This window comes from the organism of the source record quoted next, unplaced genomic scaffold (genome assembly GCF_019419815.1).
Source record: "Pyrus x bretschneideri cultivar Hongxiangsu unplaced genomic scaffold, Pyrus_bretschneideri_v1 Contig33, whole genome shotgun sequence".
Taxonomy (NCBI): domain Eukaryota; kingdom Viridiplantae; phylum Streptophyta; class Magnoliopsida; order Rosales; family Rosaceae; genus Pyrus; species Pyrus x bretschneideri.
Window position 1 is genome coordinate 2,374,446 of NW_025999646.1, and position 27,038 is coordinate 2,401,483.

At 38.1% G+C, this 27,038-nt stretch overlaps 4 protein-coding genes across 13 annotated transcripts; 2 read left to right on the forward strand and 2 right to left on the reverse strand.

Moving 5' to 3' along the window:
* The first annotated feature begins 3,106 nt into the window (after window positions 1-3,106).
* Window positions 3,107-8,493, forward strand: LOC125480336 (splicing factor U2af large subunit B-like). Of its 10 annotated transcripts, none has more exons than XM_048591019.1 (19): window positions 3,107-3,265; window positions 3,662-3,843; window positions 3,974-4,081; window positions 4,340-4,407; window positions 4,739-4,789; window positions 4,939-5,012; window positions 5,107-5,148; window positions 5,268-5,327; window positions 5,643-5,703; window positions 5,809-5,936; window positions 6,352-6,467; window positions 6,595-6,693; window positions 6,783-6,858; window positions 7,030-7,118; window positions 7,219-7,285; window positions 7,359-7,457; window positions 7,615-7,696; window positions 7,902-7,969; window positions 8,078-8,493. In XM_048591019.1, the coding sequence occupies exons 1-19, from the start codon at window positions 3,239-3,241 to the stop codon at window positions 8,213-8,215; spliced, it is 1,635 nt and encodes a 544-aa protein (XP_048446976.1). In that variant the 5' UTR covers window positions 3,107-3,238; the 3' UTR covers window positions 8,216-8,493. The 10 variants fall into 10 exon arrangements, with proteins under 10 accessions (XP_048446976.1, XP_048446977.1, XP_048446978.1 ...); XM_048591020.1 differs by having other exon boundaries at window positions 5,824-5,936; XM_048591024.1 differs by having other exon boundaries at window positions 3,115-3,265; window positions 3,667-3,843.
* Window positions 8,494-10,367: 1,874 nt separating this feature from the next.
* On the forward strand, window positions 10,368-11,956 carry LOC125480388 (stem-specific protein TSJT1-like). Its single transcript, XM_048591191.1, has 4 exons — window positions 10,368-10,579; window positions 10,902-11,142; window positions 11,353-11,473; window positions 11,592-11,956. The coding sequence occupies exons 1-4, from the start codon at window positions 10,368-10,370 to the stop codon at window positions 11,783-11,785; spliced, it is 768 nt and encodes a 255-aa protein (XP_048447148.1). The 3' UTR covers window positions 11,786-11,956.
* A 174-nt stretch (window positions 11,957-12,130) lies between these two features.
* On the reverse strand, window positions 12,131-16,333 carry LOC125480389 (trafficking protein particle complex subunit 13-like). The gene is given in 12 exon segments (XM_048591192.1): window positions 12,131-12,540; window positions 12,682-12,780; window positions 13,058-13,102; window positions 13,479-13,595; window positions 13,820-13,894; window positions 14,402-14,587; window positions 14,716-14,862; window positions 15,199-15,213; window positions 15,337-15,439; window positions 15,522-15,652; window positions 15,761-15,845; window positions 15,922-16,333. Coding segments are annotated over 12 exon segments (1,323 nt in total). The 5' UTR covers window positions 16,221-16,333; the 3' UTR covers window positions 12,131-12,519.
* An 809-nt stretch (window positions 16,334-17,142) lies between these two features.
* LOC125468166 (mediator of RNA polymerase II transcription subunit 16-like) lies at window positions 17,143-26,461 on the reverse strand. Its single transcript, XM_048591074.1, is given in 21 exon segments — window positions 17,143-17,452; window positions 17,607-17,663; window positions 17,757-17,932; window positions 18,021-18,398; window positions 18,629-18,805; window positions 19,052-19,569; window positions 19,925-20,096; window positions 20,458-20,694; window positions 21,492-21,574; window positions 21,755-21,834; window positions 21,921-22,033; window positions 22,035-22,540; window positions 22,779-22,857; window positions 22,859-23,376; window positions 23,506-23,596; window positions 23,803-23,874; window positions 23,876-23,905; window positions 24,076-24,188; window positions 24,649-24,737; window positions 25,126-25,194; window positions 25,910-26,461. Coding segments are annotated over 19 exon segments (3,720 nt in total). The 5' UTR covers window positions 26,158-26,461; the 3' UTR covers window positions 17,143-17,452; window positions 17,607-17,663; window positions 17,757-17,785.
* Between the last annotated feature and the right edge of the window lie 577 nt (window positions 26,462-27,038).

The window sequence follows — 27,038 nt, forward strand, 5'->3', positions numbered from 1 at the left end:
TCTCCACTTTTCTTCCTATTTCTTGGATTTCAATTAGAGCAGGGCTTTGCAAAATGTCAATTTTATATTCCATTGTTTAAATATTTCTTAAATGTGAAAACCAACGAATGAACGAGGAGCAAAACTTGATTTTATGTTCCGTTCATCAAAAGTAATTTTCATCAACGTATTTGTGTTTTTAGGGTTTTGTTCTACAATAGAGAGTAAGAGTGCTATAAGGGCTTGAACAATCATTTCATATTAGAATTATAAGTTGTTTAGTATTAAAGTTTTTATGTAGAGTGTATTTAACAACATGTGGGATGTTAATAAAAAAAACCATAAAAAAATTTACTTTGATCGTACGTTATAATTTGGCGAGAGTACAAATTAGACGTGAGTATTGATATTATTACAGTAATAGTTTAAATACTATGTGAAGCTCCTAAACTGTTACCAAAATTTAAGAATAAATGAAAAAAAGATAAACAATTGTATAAATCTTTCATCAAGTCTTAAGTCAATACGAGTACGCGTTCATTATGCGCCAAAGAAAATCACAAACAACCCTACAAATTCATGGTAAATTCAAGGCCGGCATTCATGTACGTTAGTACCAAAATATGTAATTTACAAGTTGATAACAAAAAAATTGCAAATAAAACATTTTCTTAATCAAAATATCCCCCTCCCCATTCCTTGACTATTTATTTTCGACAAATGTAACGCGTTTAGAAGTGTTCTTAAAATGGTTAAATATGTTGAAAGAAACACCAGCTACGTACTTTTTAGAACCCAAAAACATATTTTTTAAAAACGTTTTCAATTATTTTAACAACAATTTCAAATAAGCCCATAACTACACTAATTAAAGAGTGTTCAAATCTATTGGCTCTTTTCCAGTTTAGCGGTTTTGGTTGGGGCTTTTTCCTTATTGCATGTTGATTTGTTTTGCGCTACAACACCTTCGTCAAATTCAAGACGAATTTAATTTTCTTCGGGCGACTACTTATGTGGTTGCTGGCGAGGTGATGGCAGCGGTGATGTCGAGCTATGCGGGATGAGGATTAGGTTTTTTTTATTTTCTGCATTTTTTGTTGATTGGGCTTTTGATATCCCCGCCTTATTCGGCTAATTTGATGTACTTGTACTGGGCCTTTCCCTTTCAATGAAATTGCTTGCTTTGTTTTTGACAAAATTTTTTTTTAAAAAGAATGTATCACGTTACAGTATGAATTTAAATTTTTACTTTTACAATGTTAATTTACAATAAAATATCACTTGTATTTAAAAAGCTTTGTGTACATAACCTCCCAATATCTAAATCGTTTTCCCTCAACCACCGAAAAAGAAACAACCCCAGAAAAAGGAGTGAAATTTCCAAGGATCTTTCCAATTACGTGGCAAGATTTTTTATGTTTTGTTTTTATCAACATGGGGACATGAATCACGTGGTCGTGAATATACACATAGCTCATAGAATGATCCAGTTGATTTTAGATTTTTCATCTACTTTCATTGGTTTGAGAATTTTCCAGATTTAATTTAAAATTTTCTATTAGATAATTGTACGTCGATTTCCTCATAAAATAAAGTAGTTATCGGTCCAACTCCAAGAAAAAACAAAAAAAATATCGATATAGTAGCAGATTATTGGGGAGGGTCCAACTTTCCAAAAAGTAGAGGTTAAAGCATCAAAAGTATTGTCAGAGTCACATCAAGTTAGCTGACCATGACTTTCGGAGGCCATTTTTCAGGCTTTAATTTAATCACAGTCAATCCTGAAATGTTTCATGCGTTGGTGCGTCAGCGCTCACGTACGTGGTTTGTACGGTATCCTGAACCTAGTTAAGGGGAATAGATCTTAAGGGTGGACACTTGAAATCGAAAACCGAAACACGAATCAAATCGAACTATACTGAATGATTTGGTTTTGTAGTTTTGAAATGGTTGCAGTTTTGAAACCAAACCGCAAAGTAGGAAACTGTTTGGTTTCGATTTTGGTTTTTGAAAACCGCATCGAAATCGAAACCGCACATCAAATTAAATGTCATCTTTTATATGGTTGTTTGTTAAAGTCTATACATTTAGTATTGGACTCAACTACACTAGTATGTCATTCTTTTCCACTCCTATTCTATTCGACAATATCACTTATCAATGCAGTCTTTCGAAGAGGAAGAGCTATCTTGCATTTCTTTAGTAAACTAAATAATAGATTAACAAAATCATCCCCATCTTCTCCATAACAAACCATGTTCTTGGATTTGATAACCATAAGCTTATCAGTAGATGGTGCAAATTAACACTTAGCATTAGGATTAACATGTCATTTTATTGGTGCAAATTTACAAAAAACGTTTTTGGTATTTTACCATTTTAGTATTAACATTTAAAGGTGGAAAAACAGGTGTGTGTGTGTGTGTGTGTGTGGAGTTTGAATATTTGTCAATTGTTACAAGCAAATATGGTGTGAAAAACAGTTCTCCTATCCTCCTCATTTACATGTTCAATGTAGGCTTTATTATGCTAATCAGCCTCTACTGCAAAATACAAATCTCCTTCGTGGCCAAGTGAAAACATGCAGACGATCCTATTTTATTAATTTTCAGCATAAATTAACACTTGCATTAGATAGGTGTAAACATGTATTGTTTGAAAAATGAGACCGTCTTATGCAAATGACAAAACAAAGGTGTAACTGAATAGTACCAAGTGTGATTTTTCAAGGTAAAAAATATCCTAAACGTTAAAAGTGAATAATAAGGAGATTGTTTAAATATGATTCCTTATTTTATATGCTAGTCAAAGCAATTCCACTCGTTAAAGGGGCAAGGGCAGCTGAATGACAATGTACTATTACTCTTTTACTCGTTGAACAAGGGCAATGGTGATTATTTTTGCTTAAAAAATTAAATTTATAACGAAAATCTCGGACACAACTAAATCCAGTACAATAAAAGAAGAAAGCATAACAAGCATTCATCGAATGGGCTTTTTTGTTAATGTGGCAGCTGGTGGGAGTTCACTGGCTGAGTTAGGCCCGTTTAATATAGCGGGTTAATCTGAAGAAACGCTGTTCTTTATATGTGGGCCTGGATTAAAATTACCGAGTCGGCGCCGTCCAATCAGGCCCAATAGCGATAGCGTCCAATGGTACTCGCATCGCCAGATCGAAAGAGCGTGCAAATCGCGAGCTTCTGGTTTCAGCGAATTTCCAAAATTAGGGTTCTTCTCGTTTGAAATTCGGACTGCTACGATGTCAGATTACGAAGGCGTCAGCAAGGTTCTTTTCTAAATTCCCTTCTGTTAATTTGTTAAGCCAATTTCTGAAACTATGCTTTCTCGTTTAATTTGTCAATTTGTTCATTTTCGATATGTTAATTTGTCGAATCGGATTAGATTTGGGTAAATAATTTATTTATGGTTTTCCAGAGTAAAATGTTATTGTTTCTGTTTGTTAAATCACTTAGTGCATGAATTAGGCAGTAATTTGGTATATTTGAGTATGAATCCCTTTTCCTTAGAGGAAACGATGAATTTGAAATGAATTACTTGATTTGAATGCGAAGTAGTTGTAAAGAGTGATGCATACGTAGTTTCGGATCGCTATTTTCTGTCGTGTATGTTTGTGTGACGATTATCGAATTGCTGAGTGATGTTTTAATTGCCTCTGCCTCAGCACAGTTCTCGTGGATCAGAACGTGAGAGCTCGTGGAGAGATCGACAGCGAGACCGAGGTCAAGATAGAGCAAAAGATGGTGACCGTTATACACCGGAGTATAAGGATAAAAGTGGAAGATTTGACAGAGGGAGGAACTCGTATGATGGCCATCTCTGCGGTAGAAACCAAGATTTCGACAGGTTAAACACGTGCTTCTTAATGAAATAAACTTATCCAAGTTGTTCGCATAATCTCAATTGCATTGTGGAGTTATCAAGTGAAATTGTTTTTCGACTTTAGGTTTGCTTACGTTGTATGTTTATCTTGTAGGCATCGTCATTATGATCAAGATAGAGAAAGGATGCATAGACATAGATCACGGTCACGTTCTCGTTCTCGCTCAATGGACAGATCTCCTTCTCGTTCCTGTTCAAAGAGGTTCGGGAAACTTTTACATAAACATTCACTTTCATATTGTTATCTTGATCATGACACATCTGATTGTCTTTTTAGTTGATGAGAAATATATCTTTCTTGCTCCTTTAGGTTATGCATTTCGTGTTGAGTAATGTTGTTCAAACATTATTTCCTATTTCAAAAGCTTTAGCTGGTTAAAACATAATATGGATGCTGTTAGTATTTTGTCATGAAAGCCGCATTGCTCCATTGTAATCTTGCTGAAATCCTTGTCTATAGCAAGCGTACAAGTGGTTTTGACATGGCACCGCCTGCTGGGTCAGTGCTGTATAATGCTTCCGTTTCAGGTTTGGATCTGACTACTCGATCACCAAATTCTTGTCAAAGCATTTGTAACACTTTCCATTCAAGAATAGCTTCCTGACCTCCTGTTATTTATATGAGCATGCTAGAAGTTATCTTTCTTATTGTTTTACTCTGGAAACTGAGAGCCATTGTTGTGTTGTTTGGTTGTTGTTGTGTTGTTGTTTGTATGTGTTTGCTTTTATGGTTTGGGTAAGAAGGCGATGTTGAGTTGGCATGACTACATCAATTGATGTTCAAGGGAGAACCAATGGAACGATTAGCTGGACATTCTTCTCCTTCGACTGATACAGTTGACATTTGGTTGACCTACAGATATTTCCCTACCATTCGCAATGATGGAATTTGTTTCTTTATTATTTCATGGTATATCTTAGGTATGAAATATTAGCTTTTTCAATGTAAAAGATACTTCTGAGCTTTCAGATGGATTTCATTACTAGTGTAGTTGTGACATATTTTTTCCGTAAAGCTATACTACTTATCTTTCTGTTATTGCTTCAATAATAATGCAGCAGGACAACTGTCAGGTATTCCACAAACAATGCCTGGAGTGGTACAAAATTCATTTCCTTTTGGGGCATTGCATGTACGTTTCACCAGTATAAGCTTCTATGGGATCTTGAGTTCTATTTTTCTTTTGTGTTCTTTGTGAATAACTCATATGCTTTTGCTTGTTACAGATGGCTCTTCCATTGATGCCAGCTCAAGCCATGACTCAGCAGGTAAATTTATTGTATTTATGTTCATATATATAAATTTGCAATTTATTTTTCTCATAAATACATGAACGGTGTCTTTGTCATTGGCCGATGAGCAGTATATATATATTTCTCTCTTGCAGGCTACAAGGCATGCACGTTGGGTATACGTTGGTGGGCTTCCTCCCTTGGCTAATGAGCAGGTTACAGTTCTGGATTTTGTTTTGGATTCTTTCCCAAGTAATAGCAAGTGTTTTGACTGTATACTGGAGTGGAGATGAACAGGGAATCTAGGCTAAAGTTCGATGCCATTTGTGTCATCACTCTAGAATCTAGGGATTTACTTTGTATATAAGGAAGCTTATAAGGTAGCTTTCTGTAGGTTGTTACAGGGCCAACTGCAATGGGTTACAAGTAAGCCAAAATTTTGATTAACCTGTTTTCAATTTTTGAAATTCTTGTTTGCCTCTTTCTTGTATTCTTTAAAAGACTTTGATGGAATGTTATCTTTTTGTCAGACAATTGCCACATTCTTTAGCCAAGTCATGGCTGCCATTGGAAGAAATTCTGTTGGTTCAAGTATGTGTAATAATAGTCTCACTTTAACTAGGTTCAACATGTGCCTTGATGTATTACATGATTCAGGATCTCATGGGTTTTATCTGAGAGCAATGTGTTTTCTAGTATCTGAACTTGCAGGTGATGCGGTTGTAAATGTCTATATTAATCATGAGAAGAAGTTTGCATTTGTGGAGATGAGAACGGTTGAAGAAGCAAGTAATGCAATGGCATTAGACGGGATTATATTTGAGGCATGTCAATTACAAGTTATCATTACAGTTTTGTTTTTTGTTTGATCTGTTTATAATCGTCATAGGGGAAGGTGTCAATGGTAAAGTCCCGTAAAAGAAGAATGTGAGGGTAAAATAAGAAGCATAACTAGTGTAGAACTGAAATGTTATCATGTCTATCGGATCAAAGCTTTTCTAATTTCAGTATTATCAAACTCATTAAGTAGGTTAACTCTCTTGGGTAAGGAACCCAATCAATTTTATAGAGAATTATCATAAATATGCCAAAAAAAAAAAAAACATATTGGGATTTGTATTTGTTGGTTATGATGGGGCTTAGGTCAGAATCTTTGGATAATGTTTTAATCATTCTTCTGTGTGCTCTGTGGATATGGAGGAAATATTTCTTTGTTAACATGCTCCTTTTGATTATCAGGGGGTTGCTGTGAGGGTAAGAAGGCCAACAGACTACAATCCTACTTTAGCTGCAACACTTGGTCCTAGCCAACCAAGTCCTCACCTTAACTTGGCTGCCATTCGTCTCACACAAGGGTAGGTCAATTTCGGTTTTTCAATTTGAAGACTACTTTAGTTTCATACTCTCTATAATTACTTTTGAAGTTTTTGGATTTGAGTTGTAAAAGTCTTCTGTTGTACTAATTTTGCATTTGTTTGGCAGTGCCGTTGGTGGAGTTGAGGGACCTGACCGTATCTTTGTGGGTGGGTTACCTTACTACTTCACTGAAGCTCAGATTAGAGAATTGCTTCAATCCTTTGGGTATGGGCTTAAATTTCCAGCAATCTTGACATTCCTCATTTGTGATAAAACCATAGTTGCATATTCTAACTTCGTATTGATCACTGCAGACCTCTCCGTGGTTTTGACCTCGTGAAGGATAATGATACAGGAAACTCTAAAGGATATGGATTCTGTGTTTATCAGGTACATACTCGAAGCCCGGCTTTGATTTTGATTGTTACTTCTTCAATTGTTTGTTTTCTTCTCAGTGATTGATTTTAGGCCGTCTCCTTTCTCTTTGATACCTATATACTGTTTTATGATTCTTAAAGGTCACTCCTAGAAATCTGGTCAACTAATGTTCTAGAACTTTAGGATCCAACTGTGACAGACGTTGCCTGCGGTGCTCTCAACGGCTTAAAAATGGGTGATAAAACTTTAACCGTCCGGCGTGCTAGTGCCAGGTTGGTATTCTTTCAAACTAAAGGGAAAGCCTAAAGCCTGATGTTTTATTTATTCAAGCCAAGTTAGACAATTTGAAACCATTTTGCAACGATTTTACAGCAACGGGCAGTCTAAAACAGAGCAAGAAAACATCTTGGTACAGGCACAACAGCATTTAGCCATGCAGGTAAGGAATACATATCATTGGTTCCCTGTATGTGTTTTTCAAATGCATTGTTGACTTATGTCTTTCGTTGTAGAAAATGGCCATGCGGGTTGTTGACTTGAATCTTCTAGGAGCTGGAATGGCAACCATGGCGAGTGGTGAGACACCCACTAAAGTCCTGTGCTTGACTGAGGTAGTATCACAGTTGAAAATGAAGTTATATAGAATTCATGCTTTTTGTTTGTATATTTAGTTTTGGCACCCTACTTTTAAAAAATTTAGACTTGTGGATTATGGGTTAATATTTGATTGTTCCTACTGGCTGGTTCTTGTATTTTCTCGTGATAAAGGCGATTACTGCTGATCAACTGGGAGACGATGAAGAGTATGTCGAAATATTAGAAGACATGAGGGATGAATGCAGCAAATTTGGTAGTTTATTCCCAACCTGTTTGCCTGAATATTTTTTATTTAAAACCTTTGGTGTGTCTGGAAGATGTTTGATGTTTTTTCAAGTGAATTGTTGATTGTAGGGTATTTAAATTTGAGTGCCCGGAACTTTAACAGGTTCCCACTGCTTGACTTTTGCTATGGTTTTGATTGGAACTGGGAAATTTCTCGTGTCTTGAATGATTAGGAACTCTTGTGAATGTTGTTATTCCTCGTGCGGATCAAGGCGGAGAACAGATTCCAGGTGTTGGGAAGGTAAAACTCTTGTGCTGCATCCACTTACCGTGCTCTTATTGACGTTCTTTTTTCTCGGAGTATTGTATATGTAGCTTGTTTCTCATTATAATTATATGACGCTTTTAGGTGTTCTTGGAATATACGGATATTGGGGGTTGCGCCAATGCGAAGAATGTACTCGGTGGGAGAAAATTCGGAGGTAACACAGTCAATGCCGTTTACTATCCAGAAGAGAAATACTATATCAGGGACTACAGTGCATAAGAGTACTAAGCCCCCGGCCTAGGTTTTTATCGTTTTTGTTGCAATGTAAAATAGCTGTACGTTCCAAAGCGAACTTTCGGATGTCGGTAATGGTTGCTCAGGGAACCGATGGCGTGCTAGTATAATCGACGACTGCCTTTCCCGGCCTTCGTTCTCTTGATGTTTTGATGATGGCTTGGTTTTTTGGCCATTTAGGTTGGTTTGTATTAGTATGGAAGTGTACATACCGTTTAATATACTTCTCAGAGATTAATAGTGGTCTTCTCATTTGCATAGCAGCTCTGTTTATTTAGTGTTCTATTTATCGGGTCGACCCGTTAACAGTTTGCTCGTCATCTGTTGAGGGCACGATAAACTCACTCAAATGACCCGAACATGATACAAACACAACCTGTTCGATAGGTCTGGACATTAGGCGCTGCAATTTCTTGCATGTCATGTTAATCCGATACGTAACTACATGATCTGTTAACCAATCGAATTATTATCGAGTCATCTTTTAAAAATTCGTAAGATAATAGGTTTGATATGATACGATTTGTTAAGATAACGAGTATGTTACAAAAATAACATGGATACAATAAAGACGAGCCGTTTGTCAAGTGTACCTAATTGAATGATAATGCTACTTTTAACAGAGTTTCATTGGGAAAGGGGTTTTCTTCAGATCCTTTCTTTCTAATCCATCAAATCAAGAAATCCGTGTTATTGAAATTTAATCTAATGATTACAAATAGGAGTTTATTTTAAAAATTATAATAATTTTAACCATTAAATTAATTTTTAATTACACGAATTCTTAAATTTGATAGATTAAGAAAAAGGGATCCTCGAGAATCCCCTTCCGTTTCATCGGTCTCCTCCATTCCGGTATATGTCTTTGGGCCGTTGATTATGGTCCACGTGTGTGCGTCAGAAGCGTGGGGGACAGTCAAAAAGAGTAATCAGATAAAAGGTCGGATTGGACGGTGGATGACTCAGATCACCGTCACTAACAACACACGGTTTAAACCTCCACTTGTACTTTGTTTATAACTGTTTAGTTTTGGATAAGAGTGTTCGTACAACTCAACACGTTTTTGACTGTTTCCAATACACCTACTCAGTTTTTATCTTAATTTTCTAATCTTCTGGGTGATCGGGAGAACAAATTACGTAATAATATCCTAAACTAGCGGCGAGCATTACTATTATTTTAAAAGCCGTTATATAACTTATATCACACGAATTTAATCTCTTAGTTTTATACAACGGATAAATTAAAGTTAGGTCAAACAAATGACAAGAAACTATTGCGCCGTTTATTTAACATAAATTTTTAACTAGGTTATAATCTAATGGATATAAAATTATATACTTTTTTCCATTATAACATTGTTGTTATCCTCAATTCACGCCCTTCATTTTGGTTTGGCAAAAAATTACTATCTTACTCACCTTAGTAAATAAAAAGGATATTGCTCGTCTCCTTTCTTACAACAAAAAAAAATTACAAACCGTAACGTATAAGCTAAGTCTTATCTTAATACGCAAGGTCGATTGTATGAATTGTAAAATGTCACTGCATTTGATTTGACTTTAAGTCTTTAGTTAGTTTCAAGTACTTTATATTTTTTTATAATCTCTTTCAAATATTTTTGTATAGTCTCTTTTAAAGTTTTCCTAAGTCTTTCTCTACGTCTTTTGCACGGAGCCTCTATCTGATAGTCGCATATTTTAATTAAAACGTCTATATGTTTTTGATTCACGTGTTCAAACTATCTTAACTGATTTTCTCTCATCACTTGTCCAAACCGATACATATACAAACATGATAAAAGAATATTGTATAAGATTAATTTTGTACAAGTGTCAATCTATAATTTGTACGGTGTAGCGAGTCAAGTATTATCCAAATAAAAATAGATTAAAAGTTGGATCGAATCTCCCTTAAGTGATAGAGGAGAGAGAGTTTTGGATAACGTCGCCACGCACACTTTCCTACTATCTCTCTCTGAAATATTTAGTATTTAGCTATATATACCCCAACAATTACGCATTAATCTCCACCAGTTCCCTTTGCCTGCGTTAAACTATTTAGTACCATCTTTTGTGTTCGAGAAATTTGATCCAAAAACTTTTTTTGAGATTTGTTTTTGTTGGAAATTTGAAAATGCTTGCAATATTCAACAAGGAAGTGGTGCAGCCACCGCAGGAGCTCCACAGCCCCGCCGCTGCCTCCGCCAATCGGGCCAAGAAGCCTCAAGAAATTGCCAAAGATTTCATGTCCTGCCATGATACGAACAATGCAGTTTCAGTCTGTTTTGGAAACACAGCTTTGCTTGCATATGTTCCTCCAGCCAACCCGTACACATCCCCAAAAAGGTATAACCCCAATATCTTTTCTTTATATTTATTAATATTTACTACCATAGTCCGGTTACGCAACGAATATATGTGGATATGTCATCGTTAATGTGTCCATGTCATGATATCACCGTGACAAAATATATCGATATCAAAATTAATCAATACAGCTTTTACTAGGAGGACGAAAATAGAGGAGTGCAGAAGGGTTCAACCGAAAATTCTCGAGTATAAGAACACACGTCATGCACAAAAAATTTCTATATAACTGGCATTTGGGCGTTCTCAAATCTCAATCCATCTATTATTTATAATTAACTAATTGATTAATTCATTGCAGGGTGTTCTGTTCGTTGGACAACATATACTGCATTTTTCTGGGGGACCTGAACAACCTCTGCAGCCTGATCAAGCAGTACGGGCTGTCGAAGGGCACCAATGAGGCCATGTTCGTGGTGCAGGCCTATCGGACCCTCCGCGACCGTGGCCCGTACCCCGCTGATCAGGTCCTCAAGGATCTTGATGGAAGCTTTGGATTTGTGCTCTATGACACCAAGGCTGGAACCGTCTTTGCTGCATTGGTAAGTTCCAAAATTAATCAGATGTTAGAAAGCAAAGGCTCTTTGCAAAACAAGAGTAAAGATGCGTATAATAGATGTTCTTCTGACCTCGCAAAGCGTAAAGCTTTGTTGGCTTGGGATCGCCCTTTTACAAAGCGTAAAGCTGGGTGTCCTTATCAAATATATTTTCAGGGTTCTTAGCATTTTTGGGTGTGGTTTATTTTTATGCAGGGTGCCAATGAAGGGGTTAGCATGTTTTGGGGCATTGCAGCAGATGGTTCGGTGGTGATTTCTGACAACTTGGGGGTCATAAAACAAAGCTGTGCTAAATCTTTTGCCCCATTTCCAACTGGTATGTAAAACGCTACACTGACACGACTCGAAATTTGTACGAATACAGAATTCGATGTGTACACAATTATTACTTTTACTAGCCTCTAATGTTTTGGTGGGTGGAATTTTGGATGCAGGGTGCATGTTCCACAGTGAGCAAGGGTTGATGAGCTTCGAGCATCCAACCAAGAAGATGAAGGCAATGCCTCGGATTGACAGTGAGGGGGTCATGTGTGGGGCCACCTTCAAGGTTGATGCTCACTCGAGGATTCCGAACATGCCACGTGTCGGCAGTGAAGCCAATTGGGCAGTATGGGGCCAACAAGCCTAAATCAAAGAGATAAACTTACTTACGTTAACGGCTGATAATAATTATTTGCAAGTTTCATATTTATTTGGTTTAATCTCAATTCATGTACATATTTCCCTGTAATTTCCTTTCCCTTTCTAATGAGTACCTACATACTATGAATGAAGAACTATGTGTAGTTGTTTCTCTGGAGTACGCTTCCCGTGACATTTTACCAAAAAAATGAAACTACCGAATCTCCCCCAACGCCATGTTTTACCGCATTTCGCATTTATAATAGTTCAGGGAGAAAATTGATCAAAATAATAATTCAAGGAATTTCAGGACCAAACAAGTGTTAGAAAAGAAATGGAGGGAGAGAAAAAGTAGTAAAGTGCGAATTACCCTTCATCTTATGTAACAATAGTTTCCAAGCAATTGTATCAGAAATCTGTAGTTTCATTAGCTACTCCGTTTAGACTACTTACGGTTCATCGCAAGTCATCTAATCTTACAAATATACAATTGTTCCCCAATGTAATCAAACCGTCGAGTACTTGGACAACCCTTTAGGGAAGGAAGAGATTACTGAAGCAAGTCATCAAGGGCCGGAGGAAGGTAAACATCACCAGTAATCGGACTAGAACTTGATGCCTTCCATTCAGATCTGTTTGGCTTGATTAAAGCTCATTGAGGAGACAGATCATGGCATCCGCTCGATGTTTGATAACCCCGCACAGGATGGGAAGCAAAACCGGTAAAACCTAGCCAACGATTTAGTCGAGATCCACAAAAATCTGCAACAAGTCCAGAGCTTGATCAGAAGTGAATAATAGCAAAAGCATTAGGGGTTCTAGTTTAGACGGCAATGACTATTTTACCACAATTCGCAATTGTTAAATATGTTTATTCAAAACTGAAAAAACAGAAAAACTAACCTCCAAATCTGGCAAAGGGTCATATGACTTTTTCTCTCTTGTGTTAAACACGGTAATGCCCGTGATCTTCTGAACTCCAAGCTTAGTAGCAATGAGGTTCTGCATTAGGAAAAGGCTACTCTAAGAAACTACTCAAACAGTTGAAATATGAAAAGCAAATTGTTTTAAAGGTAATAATCTCAATGTTATATTGTTAAAAGATGACTGGTTACTTTTAGGTTGCGGGGTTTAGAGAGCTACTCTCAGGACAACAATACATTCACTGACATCCCTATAAAGAAATTATCACTATCAATCATCATCACCATTGTGATTATCATTTACCAAAGATGTTTAAACTGAATCTATAAGGTGCTGGTGAAATTATTCTCCGTACCAGATTGATATTTGTGGAACCAAACGCCTCAACCCTTGGCAAAACCTGTGTGTGGATTTCAAATTCATCAATCAGTTATATAACAAGTGAGATGCTAAATATTTGGAATTTAAAAGTATGAGTTCAAATATGCAACTCATGGTTCCTAATATATCTTTCATCACGTAAACTTATCTAATCTAACTGAGACAACCTAAAAGTTCAGAGAGTATACAGGGTCTGTTAAAATATCGAGGTCAACATAAGCAATTGAAAATAAAAAAAGGCACTAACGAAGGCCTAAAAGAAAGGCTTGGATAGGACATTCCTATGATACCATCTAAAATCGTATATTGAAACAGACTTTGGAACAGCATAAATTGTTATAAACTTGGGGAATACTCATCAAGAACAATATTTGAAATCTGATTTAAAGCATTACCACTGTTTGAAGACCATTGATCACAACAACCTTCTCCTCAGGTGAATCATCTTGTGATAACCAAACTTCAAAGGGGCCGAGTTCCTTATCTGTCTCATTTTCTAATTTCAAATGTAGCTGCACAAAATTTTTACTTGCTTAGGTCCAAATCATTGCATTAGTCAGTGTCTAATTCTATTAACTGAAGAACGACAAGTACAAGAGGTAAATAGAGGGTGAACTGTGAAGTATGAAGTCCAATAGCCATTAGAAACCTCTGTTGGTGACTTTACATAGACAATCAAGCTGCAGTAATCTAATTAACAAGAGACATATAAGAAACCAAAAGGAACGAAAATTACTGAAAAGGGTCTTTCCAACTTGATGGCAGACGGCACCTCCACCACATGCAACTCAATATCCTTTCGTGTTATGGGCTGCAAAAGTGTATATCAAGAACATAAGTGTAATACCACTTAAGCTCTAGCATGTCCTACTTACACATCTCATGATATATCCAAAAAACTATTCGTACAGCATTCTAAAGTCCATAAATGCCCTGCCTAGTTGAAATTAAACTAACAATATTTTAAAAGTTAAATAGTAAAATCAAACCATATTTTGAACTTCCCATTTTCTGTAGAAGTTTTCATGAGTTTGAATTTAAAGAATTTTAAAAATTAACTATACTCTCTATGGAAGTTACCGGATAAGTGCTAATAACCACATAAACTTTAAATTGGGCTTGCAAGCTGTGTATGTGACGTGTACTAAGCTTGTACATGTGTGTGTATGTGTGCCTTAAACTATTGCATGGACTTCTAATTAGACAGAATTTTCAGACAAAAAGCCAGAAAAATAAACACCCTGCAGATCTAAAGTGAAACAAAAAGTAGTGGACAGTATTCTTCTTCTAATATTAGTGTTAAAAAATGAACACTCACAGTTCCCATAATTTGCTGTGTCTGTAGGCGACCAGGTTCGCCCAGATTAGTTCGCCATGTTATCTGAAGTTTACCAAGAATATTGCTTCCCTCAACCTTCACTTGGGCAGAACCATGTGATATTAACTGATAAAGATAGTTATGAATTCCCCCGCCAGATTTGATAAGAATTGGTGGCTTAAATATCTCTCTGCCATCAACAAAAGCAGAAGAATATGAAGAAAAGAAGGGAAAGAGGAATATGAAGAAAAGAAAGAAAGAGGAATATGAAGAAAAGAACAAAATTCAACAGAAGAAAATAAACCATATTGTACCTTGTTTGAGAATTCTTTTCAGAATGATGTTCGTCAGCTTTTAGGATTTTTGCACTCCAATGCTGATGCGGGCTCAAACTCAACTTGGTCCATAAGAAGATTTGACTTGGTATGATTTTCGATGCAAGCTTCTAAAAGCGTGATTTCCTGTGATAGAATGCATTTATCATAGGGACACTAATTCGTTACAGGTTATCAACAAGATTACAGCAGTTACTTAGGCTGCAACGAATAGAAGTAAACAATAGATAACTGAATGCTGTTTAAAGAGGCACATGCTTTGGCATCGGTATAACACATACGAGACACTATGTCTAAGTTTGATCCAGTGTGGCGTATACATACACGATCATGTTTCTACTGAAAATCATCAATATATATTTAAACACCATAGCAATGCTAAAAAGCAATGTAACTTGTATATGTATCGAAAAGGCAGAACTTATAAACTTACAATCAATAATTAAATGAACCTCAACGTACCTTTACAACACGGACCTGAAAAATCAAAATCAAATTGTTAGTTTCACTAGGATTTATGAAATGCAGTTATTTCACATGTATGTAAATTGAAATTCAGAACTGCACATGAAAATTCGACGGCATGTGCAAGGACAATACCTTAGTCCTGACAGAAAGCGGATTGGCCACAATGAACTTGAAGAACTGCGGTAGATATTTACGCTCTCCCTCCCCGTCATAGTACAATGCAGTGCATACCAACCTATAGAGATTACAAAACCTTACCACAATCAAACAACAAAATCATAATACATGAGTTTCGAGGACTGAGAAGGAGAGCTTACGTGTGAGCGCCGAGTTCCTTGACATCATGTTCAACAATGAAATCATAACGGCCGCCTGCACGTATGGATTCAACCGGAGATTTCGACGTGTCCAGCAGCAAAAGCCTCTGCCTTTCTGTTTGCATTTCCGCCTGCAATTCTCAAAGTTAACAAAAGATTAAAAATTGAACTGAATTAATTTAACATGAAATAATTACGGAATAAATGGAAAATAAATTTCAAGAACTTGAGATTGAAACCTTGATTATAATGTCCCTGACTTCGAAATTGGAGCTGTTATTGATGCTAATATAGCTACAAAATGTCTCCCCTAAATAAATTGCTCTGCAAAATCACAACTTTATTAACAAATCAAGGAATTAAAATGCGGGTAAGGAGAGGGAGAGAAAGAGAGAGAGACCCGAAGGCTTGGGGGAGGACGAGGAGGCCCGAGAGGCCGATGGAGTCGGAGGGGTGGTGGAGGAGGAAACGGGTGCGGTAGGTGAGATCGGAGGAGTCGGAGGAGGAGTTCGAGGCGGCGGAGGAGTCGAGGAGGCGGGGGAGTTGAGCGGCGGCGATCGGGTCGTCGAAGATGTCCTCGCCGACGACGAGATCGGCGGGGTCGAGAAGGAGGGGAATGGGGTCCACCTGGAACGAGGGCTTGCACAGCCTCATCACCCGGAAGGCTAGGGAGTGGGGTCCAGCTTGACCGCTGCTCATCGCTGCTTCCTCGTCGTCGATTCGCCGGCGTCCGTCGAGATCAACCGAACTTTCGCGCTTCCGAAATTAGAGCCAGTGTGACGAAGTTTGACAAGACTCCTTTTTCAACTGCGTTTGTTGGTGTGTTAACAGCAACTCCTCATCGTTTTAACTTTTAACCACTTGGGAAACTCTGGTAAATAAATTTGACGGCGGTAAAATGCACTTTAACGAGACACGTGGTGGTGTTTAAGTAGCAGTTCTCACGTGGTGTCATAAGGATTTGGACAGAGGGTTCAAAACCAAATAATACAGGACAGTTGAATTTTGATCCAACGTTACAATTATTATAAAATGATATAAGTTATTGCGTCAAAAGGATTCAGATCCTCTGCTCAGGAAAATATCCAAATTCGTGTCATAAATGATTTAAGTTAATTAGAAGTGTCAATAGTATGATAGAGAAATAATCATAGCGTTACATAATGTTATTAATTTATGTGTTTAGAAGAAAATTATTATTAATGTAAAAGCTAGTTGATAAATGCGTACAACATAATCCGAAATTCAACCCAACATTGATAAAGAACTATCATTAGAATAAGAGCTAAATGCTATTTGATAGGCGAGCATAACATGCACAGAATTTAAACTTCAAATTGTTCCAAAACTAGAAAGAGAACTACCACTACACTGAAAATTACTTAACAAACGGAGATACAAAAGAGATGATTACAGATGCATTTTTGCTCAGCACTCTCGAGCGGTGGAAATGCTCGTCACTATTAGATTTGTTTAAATTTTGAAATTTTGTATCTATTCACCGTACAAATGTCAAAATGTAAACTAATCTCGGTAGTGAATAGGGCAATGAGCATTGCCATTGTGGTCAGCAAAAATATTTCTCCTATCGACTATACTAATTAGGATTAGGAAAACGAAAGGAGTGAATATGTTTGTATTGATTTGCTTCAAAAATGTTTACAACATAGAATACAGGAACCCTACCAACCACCTGCCTTCACAACCCCACGCCCAGAAGAACGGCAAAGTTCGTGCAACTCCAGTGTTAAAACTACAAATCTAGCAACCTGATAAAGCAAGTGGATCCACGAGAGACATTTGCCGAGGCTACCATCTCAACGGCGTTCTCCGGCGGCAGCTATTAACGTTTATATATGCGTATCAAATGTAATGTTCTCACTCCAGGTCAAATGGATCCACGGAGGTGGCCGGTGAAGACGATTTACAACCTGCAAAACGGAAACCCTAAAAGAATCATAACTCGGCAGCATGTTGCAGATGTGAAGGAGAGTTTTCCGTAGCAAGTAAGAATTTATCATTAGACAGGAATCCGAAAATAATGAGCAGGGTGCCCCTGATTTCTTTTAACCAACAACCACTCACCAAGGTAATCTTCTAAACTGACTGCCTTAACGAACGCTTGTACTGTATATGTCCAATCTGCACCATATGACTCAGTCGTCAACGATCAGCAACGGTTTATGCATGTCCACCTTGGAATTCGTTCCATATGTAAAAGGATTAGGAACTCACCTAATAAATAATACAGTCAGTTCAGTCACCTATACAACTCGAACCCATGTTCCGCCACACATAGGACAGCAATAAGCCCAGCGGCTGATCCACCAAGTCTCCCGCCCAGTTTGATTCGCTGCAGTAGCAGCATCTGGGGAAGCAAAAGCTGACGTCTGCCGCAAACATCTTATGCACTGCATGCACACAAGTACAAAATAAGATTCATAGGATCACTACCTGTTAAGATGGGGAGACAAACAGCATTGACTTTTCATATCAAACCTTGTACCAAACCCCTTCAAGACCAGTCTTCCATACGGCAGTAACAACATCTCTCCGTGAACCCATTATACCAAGATATGCCCCTAGACCCACAGAAGTATTTAGGCCAAAAGCTGCATCTCTTTCAGACATCCTGCGCTTCCTTGGCCACAGGCCATGGGCTCCATAATATACATCACAACTTTCCAAAGATCCAGAATCAGGTAGGTCTGAAGAATTACATAGCTTGGGGGTATCATCTTGAGGGCCCATGTCATGTGGATCAGACCAAGGCCCACCATACATGTTGCGCCTATGCCACTCTTCGGCTGGAGGGTGGAGTTCTAACTCTCGGAGTAACAGACCAGCGGCATCTGCACCTCTAGGCCGGGGCATATTCTGTATAGCCCATCAGAAAAAAGATTGTTGCTATAAGATTTCAGATTGTGATTGACACTAAAAAATTAAGTAAGTTAAGATTTTAGAGAACTTTAAGCAACCAGTTAACAAGAAAGTTAATCCTCTTTTACAGATTAAAGTTGCAGGCATTGAGTTTAGCAGCATTATTGATAAGTAGAGCAGAAACCATGCCACTCCATGATCATGAGTGGTAAGGAATACAACTATACCTGCATATGCGGGCCAAGGGATGCTTCAACAACCTCCGGAAGAACTGTATAATTACCATCAATATAATGCAGCCGCACCTGAATGTTGCTGCTTCCCACCTGAGAAACTGGCAATGGATGTGCCAGGCTGGCTGTTCGCCGACAAAGATCCATAAGGATGAGGAAAAGGACTTTCACCTGCAGCACAGCAACAGAGTGCATTACATCATTCTAGCTTTTGCTTATCAATTTTCTATGATGAACGGAATTATCCAATTAATTCAGAATACCCTATAGGTGTGTCAAATGTCCAAAAATGAGACATAAAGATTGAAAATCCCATTCACAGTTCACAAATCAAATAATATAAACCAGATATAAACAACTTAAGGCAACATGTAATTTTTTGTAGAGATCTTGGATGAAGAGAGCATCAGTTTCTACCTCCTCAAAAGTGTAACCCTGACCAGCATTTCCAGCACCCAATCTTGACCTTCCAGCAGGTCCTTCTTCAACTCCTTTTGCTCCAGGTATCTGACTGGGCCGAGCTACCTGACCCTCCTCCGGCCTGACCATGGTTGTAGATGATTTTGCAGAAACAGAACTGACCTCCTCCACCTTCCCAGGAGCACCAGGTTGTGGCTTTTGCATATTTGCATCAGCATTTCTCTGTGCTCCCCCAGAGAAACGGGGTAGCTGAGTTCGCCGAAAGAAAAAACAGAAAAGCAAAAGCTGGCATAACCTATGAAGGAAATGGCAATCCCCAATTAGCCTAACGGCAGGTGTACCAGGAAAGGTTCCTGTGTTGATACTTATTGGCATGAAGGAAGATGGCCCACTAATGGGGTTTGGAGTCGAATTGGAAACTCCATCAGAGGTGCTACTAATCTTTGCAATGGCACCTTGAACCCAAGCTTGCATCTGGGTGTTTCCTGTAGAATTTGTAGTTCCACTTTGACCCCCTGAAAAACATAGCACGACATTGTCAAAGAAATGTTGCATTGCAGATAATGCAAAACAAGAAGTAAATAAACAAGTATAAAATTCAAATGCTGCCTGTTTCTCCTAACATAAATAACGGCAAACACCTCCTGAGTAAGAAAAATCATGATACTTAAGCCCTAAGATGCCTCCGAAGCGAGTCTAATTTCCAAATGGTTTGGGATTTTTTTAAGGAACCATATCTGGTCAATCCTGATGTAAAAGATTATTTACGCGATTTTCAATGAAAAAAATTTCAAACTTCTTTTGCACCTGAATCAAACTATAGAAATAATATCTTCAGTTTCCATAATGAGAAAAAGAATGCACACTGACCTTGACTGGTTGCAGGAGAAGCCGAACTTTGGGTAGGACTAGCCACCATATTGCGGTTGCTGCCAGCTCCAGCAGTAACAGCATGGCTTGCCAGTGTGCGACAAAAACTTGCATAGCGCCGCAAGCGAGTGATGAAATGTGAAGCTAAATCAAGAACTGCATCGACGTAAGCCTGTATTACGTGGAAAGATTAGGTAAGCGAGATTTGAAGAAAATCTTACAACGATCCTGAGACTTGTGAACTGACTGGAGGAAGGTTCAACCATCTTCATAACCATACATGGGTTTTGGAAGCCCAAACTAGCTCACGCATTACTAGTCTTTCTACTATTTATTTCATAGAAATGAGGACCAGGGCAAAACCATAATCATGCACCTACATGACTGGATTCCACATTGTTGACAATAAAATATACATTTCAATAAACCAATTATTTGTCAAACTTTTAGCGACAGCATGACCATTTTTCAGTGTATAACTTTCAACAGACGAAAACAATAAGTTTTAAGATTAAGAACAGTCAACAGAAAACCTGAATATGTGGAACTAGTGCTGGTTCAATAGCCATTGCTTCAGGATCAATGCCTGATAACATTTCCCCAGATGCCTGCCATGGCTCTGGTACCAAAGCAGATGGATTTATTAACGCTGATTCTATTCCTTTCCCCAGCATGTCAAGCAACAACCTGGCTTGCATGTCTAAAACCATCGCCCTAACTTCTTGTGCATTTGTACCTTCCAGTAGCCTGCACTTTATCCTGTCGAGACTCTGCATCAAAACAGAATAATTTTCTTAGTCAAACAACAAAAGGTAGTCAACAAAGACGTGAAACTGAGGATGGAATGGTATGGATGTGTGACTGTGAACTACTAAACCCTGTCCTGAACCTAAAAACAGGGATAGAAAAGGATAATAAAAAGGCAGGATGTAGCCATGCAACAGCATGAAAGGTTGATTGAAAACCCGAGTCTTTAGGCCAAAAGTCATGCGCAAAGCCTCAACTTCAAATTACAGTCTAGCCATGTTCCCATTTAGTCAGTTTCCGATGCAATCTGTCTTAAAATATCCCAAAACAACTTTTTCCTTAAAAGACACGCCAAGATACTTTTACAATCTACAGCATGGGAAACAGGGAGGCCATCTAGGTGATACTTTGCTTGAGCAAATAAGAAGCAAGTAGAATTGTCAACACCTCTTGCATGTAATGCCAATAGCCTTTAACAGCAAGAGAGTCAACAATACCAGGCCATTCAGATAAGAAAAGATTATGGGATCTTGAACTCATTTAAAACTCAGCATATATAACTACTTGCACGAAACAAATTATATTACATCATATCTGAAAGTTTTTATCAAAAAATTAGGGCCATCCACTAGAATAATTATGGACAAAATATCTCTGACATACGAGTAATAAAATGTTAGTGCATCAAGATTATAAAATTAAAAAATGCAGCAACTAATTTCACTAAAATGACACATGGTCCTAATTGTCATGAAAAAGTTAGCATGGACAAGAAAAAATCTATAAGCATGAAACAACCTGCGTCAGAGCAAAAACTTACAGGACCATACTGTTGCCTGTGCTGAGTAGAAGGAAGAGAATGAAAATCTGCATCCAGTACCGCAATGACACTATTCAGAGAAACTGCAACAAACAAACAAAAAATCACGGTCAGAAGGTTGTGCACATAATTTACGAAAGAAATTTTCAATGAAATGCAAATAAAATGGATTGGAGACCTATAATTTGTTTCCTAAATCTCAAGTACTTTGCAATTTATCAGTGACACAAGAATACCACCAATAGGAATCGAAGGTTTATTACCAATGCCATCCTCAGCAGCACTCTGTGTACAGCCAACAGCATCCCACCAATCAACCCCAACTAAAAGACTCCACCAAAACCTGCCATGATGACCATCACTCTATCGTACCTTAAACATCCATAAGAACTAAATTCAGGGATTCAAGTTTTATCAGGGTGGAAGTACCTTTCCGCAATGGCACGTTCCCAGGTTGACGAGTTTGCCTTCACTTGGCTGCTTGGAACAGCAGGAGGAAGAACACGTATTATTTTTAAAACTGTACGGTCCTTAGCACTATCAGTGCCAAACAGAAGCTGAGCAGCAGCTTGTCGATGAGAAGGCTGGGGTAGCAATTGCAGATCCGACGTTAATCTGGTAATTATCAACAGGTGCAAAGTTCGGACCAGAGAAGATGTGAACCCCACCCCGGAGAAAAGCAACAGCAATCTCACCACCATGAGCAGAATAGACTATTCGAGCAAGTGTTCTAACATCACTTGGCAGGTCAAAAGGATCAAAACTGACTCTTTTTACTTTCTCTATGCTAGAATCAGGAGTCTTCCTTGCATCAATGGTTGCTGCCATCGCGGCTGCTTGGTAACTTTTAAAATCATTAGTTGGTTGTATGCTTGTGTCCACTTTGGATAGCCAAACAGTTTGCATTGGTGCCTGCCCACCAAAACTGGAAGTAGGATTTCCAAATATTTGGTGAAGGACAACGGGCTGAAGAGATGATTCCCACCGTTGCACTCTCCATCCTGTAATCGATGGACCCTCATCTGGATCATAAGGAGACATGTATTGTCCTGCACACATGAAATATAGGAATCATGATTTAATTAATGCAACTACTATAGTTCAGACGTATTTCTAAGAAAACTTAGTTTAGGAGAAATTAAGACTCTAACAACCAACTTTAGGAGAATTTTTTTGGGAAAATGTACATCTGGATTAGAAAAGATTAACAAATAAATGCATGCATTTGAATTCCAAATGTAAAAGATAGGGAAACAAAAGGCTTTCAAGGAAGAAGACAGTTAGTACCCTCAACTATGACAACAGCAATGACAGAACCACCACGAGTTGGATCAAAGGCAACTGCTGTAACTCCAGATCCCCATGTAGGTAGTAGTTGCAGACTGAGATGCAGCCTCAGGACTCACATACGCTGAAAAATTAGAAACTGGAGAGCAATGGAGTGGTAAAGTATCACTGAAATCTGGATCGGTCTGCTTTTGCCCTTGCTTTGCTTCGGATATAAGATAATCCTGCCAGCTAAACAGATATGCAGCCAAAGGGGAAAAACCTGCCCAATTGGGTGGATTTATTGAAGGTGGGACCCCATTAGTTGTGCTGATCTTTGGACTTGCGTGAAATCCATTTCCAATGCCAGGAGTGACCTCCCAAACAACAACAGTAGATGGGTTTACAATTGGAACGCCTGCGACATGCATGGCACCACTATCTGTTATGATAGCATCAGCTGCCATGATCCCACTAGGCCCAGCACCCAAGAGTCCCTTGCTTGTTTGAAACCACTTTGGTGCAGCACTAGTCTGATTAGGAGGATACTGGGACCAATGAAGCTGAACAGAGCCTGAAGAGAAAACAGAACAGATGCACAGAAAACTGGGCCACCTAGCTGCAACAAATAACCAAATATTGCATCAGATACCAACCGTACACACATTGTACAATGAAAAAACGAAAATATAAGAAAACTTGAAAATAAGAGAGGTTGCAACGAAAATAAAAAAATTAAAAAAAAAACCTGAATTCTGAGACTGCTGGGAAAGAAATTTTTCTTCAAAAGTTGACTTTGCATTGGAGGATGTACTAGATTTTGAGGAAAGCCACCTATACTGGTTCATCAACAAAAAGATTAAAAAAATATTAACCGTCAACACCATCTGAAAAAGAGTACCGTAGACACACCAGTAGACGTAAAATTAGATATTCATATAAACAATCAGCAAGCTAAAATGTTACATTTCAAAGAACCAAAAACATTCAGATGGGCAAAATATCTTCTAAAACCAGATGAGTAGCAGACAACAAAATTGCTTACTGGGGACACTCCTGACAGCCACTTTGTAACAACTGCAATATCCTGCCGCCATTCATGATCTTGTTGCCAGCAGGCTGGCATCACGCACGAGATTAGCTGGCCCCTAAACAGATAGATCAAATATAAACATTTAATAATAGTTTTGTAAAAAAAATGTGGGAAAATTGGCCAAGATTATTGCAATTTAGCTGTTACTGGAAAAGCCACGTCAAAAGCTTGCAAAGGGAAAAAGTTATATACATAAGAGAAATCAGTCCAGCAAGTGTAACTTACTTGAGAAGGCTGAGTCCAGATCGTTACTCTCCCATGGAAATTGGCAATTAGTAAGGCACGAGGGCAAGAAGTAGGGGACCATTCAATAAACTGAACAGAATCACGAGGAGAATCTGCAAAATGTATTCAATGTGACTATCGTGGTTAACAGAATTAGAGCCAGTATTTAGGAAAGTAAAAGCAAAATATCAAAGGTCTTCCTAACCTAGCAACGAATGAAAAAGACATGCAAAGACACATGCCAACTGTCAGGAAACTTCTTCCAATATTTAGGGAATTGTCATCCAAATGAGATAGGATCTGAACACTTAAATGAACTAGCAGGTAATAACTATTTTACTGTGGATGCTAGAAAACAACTTTGTATGCAAGAGTTGCTTGGAAAGAAAAAGAAATTTGACATATGTAGATGTTCAGAGAAAAATCATACTGTGCATCAAGCAAGGCCAAATAGGATTATTAAGCCTTTATAGTTATCAAGCTATTCACTGAATAAGTTGCAGTGAAGAAAACTTGGGCAAAGAATCTAAAGAACCAAAGGTTCTTATAAAATCAAATAGCTCATCTAAGTACCTGCATTCACATTGAACACTGCACACTCAGTTGGTCGCTCTGGGATCACGATATGTATGGGAATCCAAAAAGGTGCATTTGCATTAGAACTACAGAAAAGTCGATAACAAGAAGAATTGTCATAACTGTATGCCGATGTAACTAATAACAAGGGAGAAAACAAAATAAAATATAGGGCAAACTTAAGCAAGGTTAATCCCCACCAACCAGGCTGCCTAGGTTTTTAAACTCAAGTCATTCCTTGATTCTCCAATTGGACCTTATATGAAAGAAGGAAAGACATTCTATTTTTAAAAGCCAGGCTACAATTCTTAGACATTCTTGAGAGATTCGTCCTTTTCTTTTCATAGTGCTTTTTGAGGTCCAACTAAGCAAAAATAAATGGTAGGTTCCATAATCAAGCACATTGTCATAACAGAATAAATCCCACATTTCATGAGACTAAGAAAAAAGTGAGCATAAACAAGGAAAACCAACCTTGGAATTCTTGCACAAGTTTCGGATGCACAAGCGATGGCATTCAGCTTCCCGCACCATGCAACAGCACTGGCAAACAAACAATAAAGCCAAATCTTCTGTATGTAACTTAAAACATAAATGTAAGATGTCCAGGGCAATTTAGCAGAGTCATGGTAATAAGGAAGTAATATATTTTCCAACTAGCTTTCCATTATGCTTCTCATTTTCAGATTTCTAGTTACCTTGGCCATTATGAAGCTGATAACCCCTACGCCTCTCACACTAAGGCGAGTAATTGTTAATAAAACTAACAACCGAATTACGCAGTGTAGAGAGGTGGTAAGTTCTCCAGTGTTGTCAAAATGAAGTAGCCACTATCCAGTACTCAAAATTCTTATGTCCACCTTTATTCACATCATGGAAAGTTATCAACTGGCAAAGGTTCATAGGGCAATGGCGTAACTAAATCAATAAAGACCTAAAATTTCGGTAATGACCAGCCATAGAATCCCCAATATCAATACTTCTCTCTCCACATTTCAAATTCAACTTCTTCTCTCTCCTTCCCACCTCAGTATACACTATATAACAACAATTTCTTGTCTCATTTCAGTAAATTCAGAATTTTTCTCCATGAACACACAACTACAGAGTTCAAACATACAATTCTATTCACTTTATTTGTAAACCGCTTCGAAACCAAAATTGTAAACACAATTCAATCAAATGCCCACCACCCCCACACAAAAAAAAGCTGCATAATTCAATGAAAACAAACTGGAGCTGGAATTTCAAAAAATACCTGAAATTGCGACAAAGCTCGGGGACGCTCATCTTGTGCTGCAAATTGGACCTGGGCTGCTTGAGCCTGATACAGAAGACGGCGGCGGGGCTGGCGGCGTCTTCGTCCATGGGGTCGTCGGGCTTGTCCACCGGGTCTTCCTCTTCGATTTCTCCTCCTCCGATGCTCTCAACACTCCCAGTTTCGGGCTTATCGATCTCAAGGGAGTGAGCTACAGGCTCGTCGTCAGAGTCCTTCACTTGACTCATTACCCCAAAACCCTAAAAAACTATATATACAAGGAATCACAAAGCAGAGAGAGAGAGAGAGAGAGAGAAGAATGTGAGTGGCGGAAAGTCGTAATTGAAGGCGACAGAAATCACTGTGGAAAGCGAGAGAGAGAGAGTAGTGGGGTTAGTGTGTGTATGTTTGAATATGTTGATTGTTGTGAGAGAGAGAGAGAGAGAGAGAGGAGAGAGAGAGGGAGACTGGATTGGGGGATTGGAATTGGATTTTGTTTTCTTTTTTGGATTTTGAGGGCAGGCCTGAGGCGATTTTGATTGATATTTTTTTAGGGTTTTTGGGTGGCTGATAAAGGCATATGATTCCAAAACCCAATTTCCAGGTGTTGGTGGTGTTGGAATTTTTTTTTTTTTTATGGGTGTTGTCAACATCTTGTCTTCGTAGCTTTTTTTAACAGAAAAATTAATGAAAATAATTTGAAATTTTTTAGTTTTAATTATAAAGGTAAAATAAAGGGTCAAATAAATGGTACTATAATTAATTTTTTAGTGTAAAAATATAATTTTTTAAAATGAATAATACCGAGAATTTTTCGTTAAAGTTTTCTTTGTAGGCCTAAGGTTTTGGGAATTCTTTTGGCACAAGGGTTTTTGGGGATTGGGCAAAAATTCCTGTAGTCAAATTCTTGAGTTTGCATAATCAATTACGTCACTTATCAAATCATACAACGTACCAACACACAAATTCTTTAGAGGGCATCCGCACGATATAACGTTCAGACCTACGACTTTCTCCAATACAAGAGTCCTGCTTGTTGAATCTGTGGTCACATGAGTGACGTTTTTTATAAGAAAAGAAAATGATCCCAAATGCACAAACCAACAAAGGGAAAAATCACCAGATGCAT

What these genes read in the sequence shown, in the direction of transcription:
- LOC125480336 (XM_048591019.1), top strand. Translation starts at nt 3,239, where the DNA reads ATGTCAGATTACGAAGGCGTCAGCAAG. An exon ending in TTCCTTTTGGGGCATTGCAT is followed by an intron (nt 5,013 to 5,106) that starts GTACGTTTCACC and finishes TGCTTGTTACAG; the next exon opens with ATGGCTCTTCCATTGATGCC. An exon ending in GAATTGCTTCAATCCTTTGG is followed by an intron (nt 6,694 to 6,782) that starts GTATGGGCTTAA and finishes TGATCACTGCAG; the next exon opens with ACCTCTCCGTGGTTTTGACC.
- LOC125480388 (XM_048591191.1), top strand. Translation starts at nt 10,368, where the DNA reads ATGCTTGCAATATTCAACAAGGAAGTGGTGCAGCCACCGCAGGAGCTC. An exon ending in CCGTACACATCCCCAAAAAG is followed by an intron (nt 10,580 to 10,901) that starts GTATAACCCCAA and finishes AATTCATTGCAG; the next exon opens with GGTGTTCTGTTCGTTGGACA. An exon ending in TTTTGCCCCATTTCCAACTG is followed by an intron (nt 11,474 to 11,591) that starts GTATGTAAAACG and finishes TTTTGGATGCAG; the next exon opens with GGTGCATGTTCCACAGTGAG.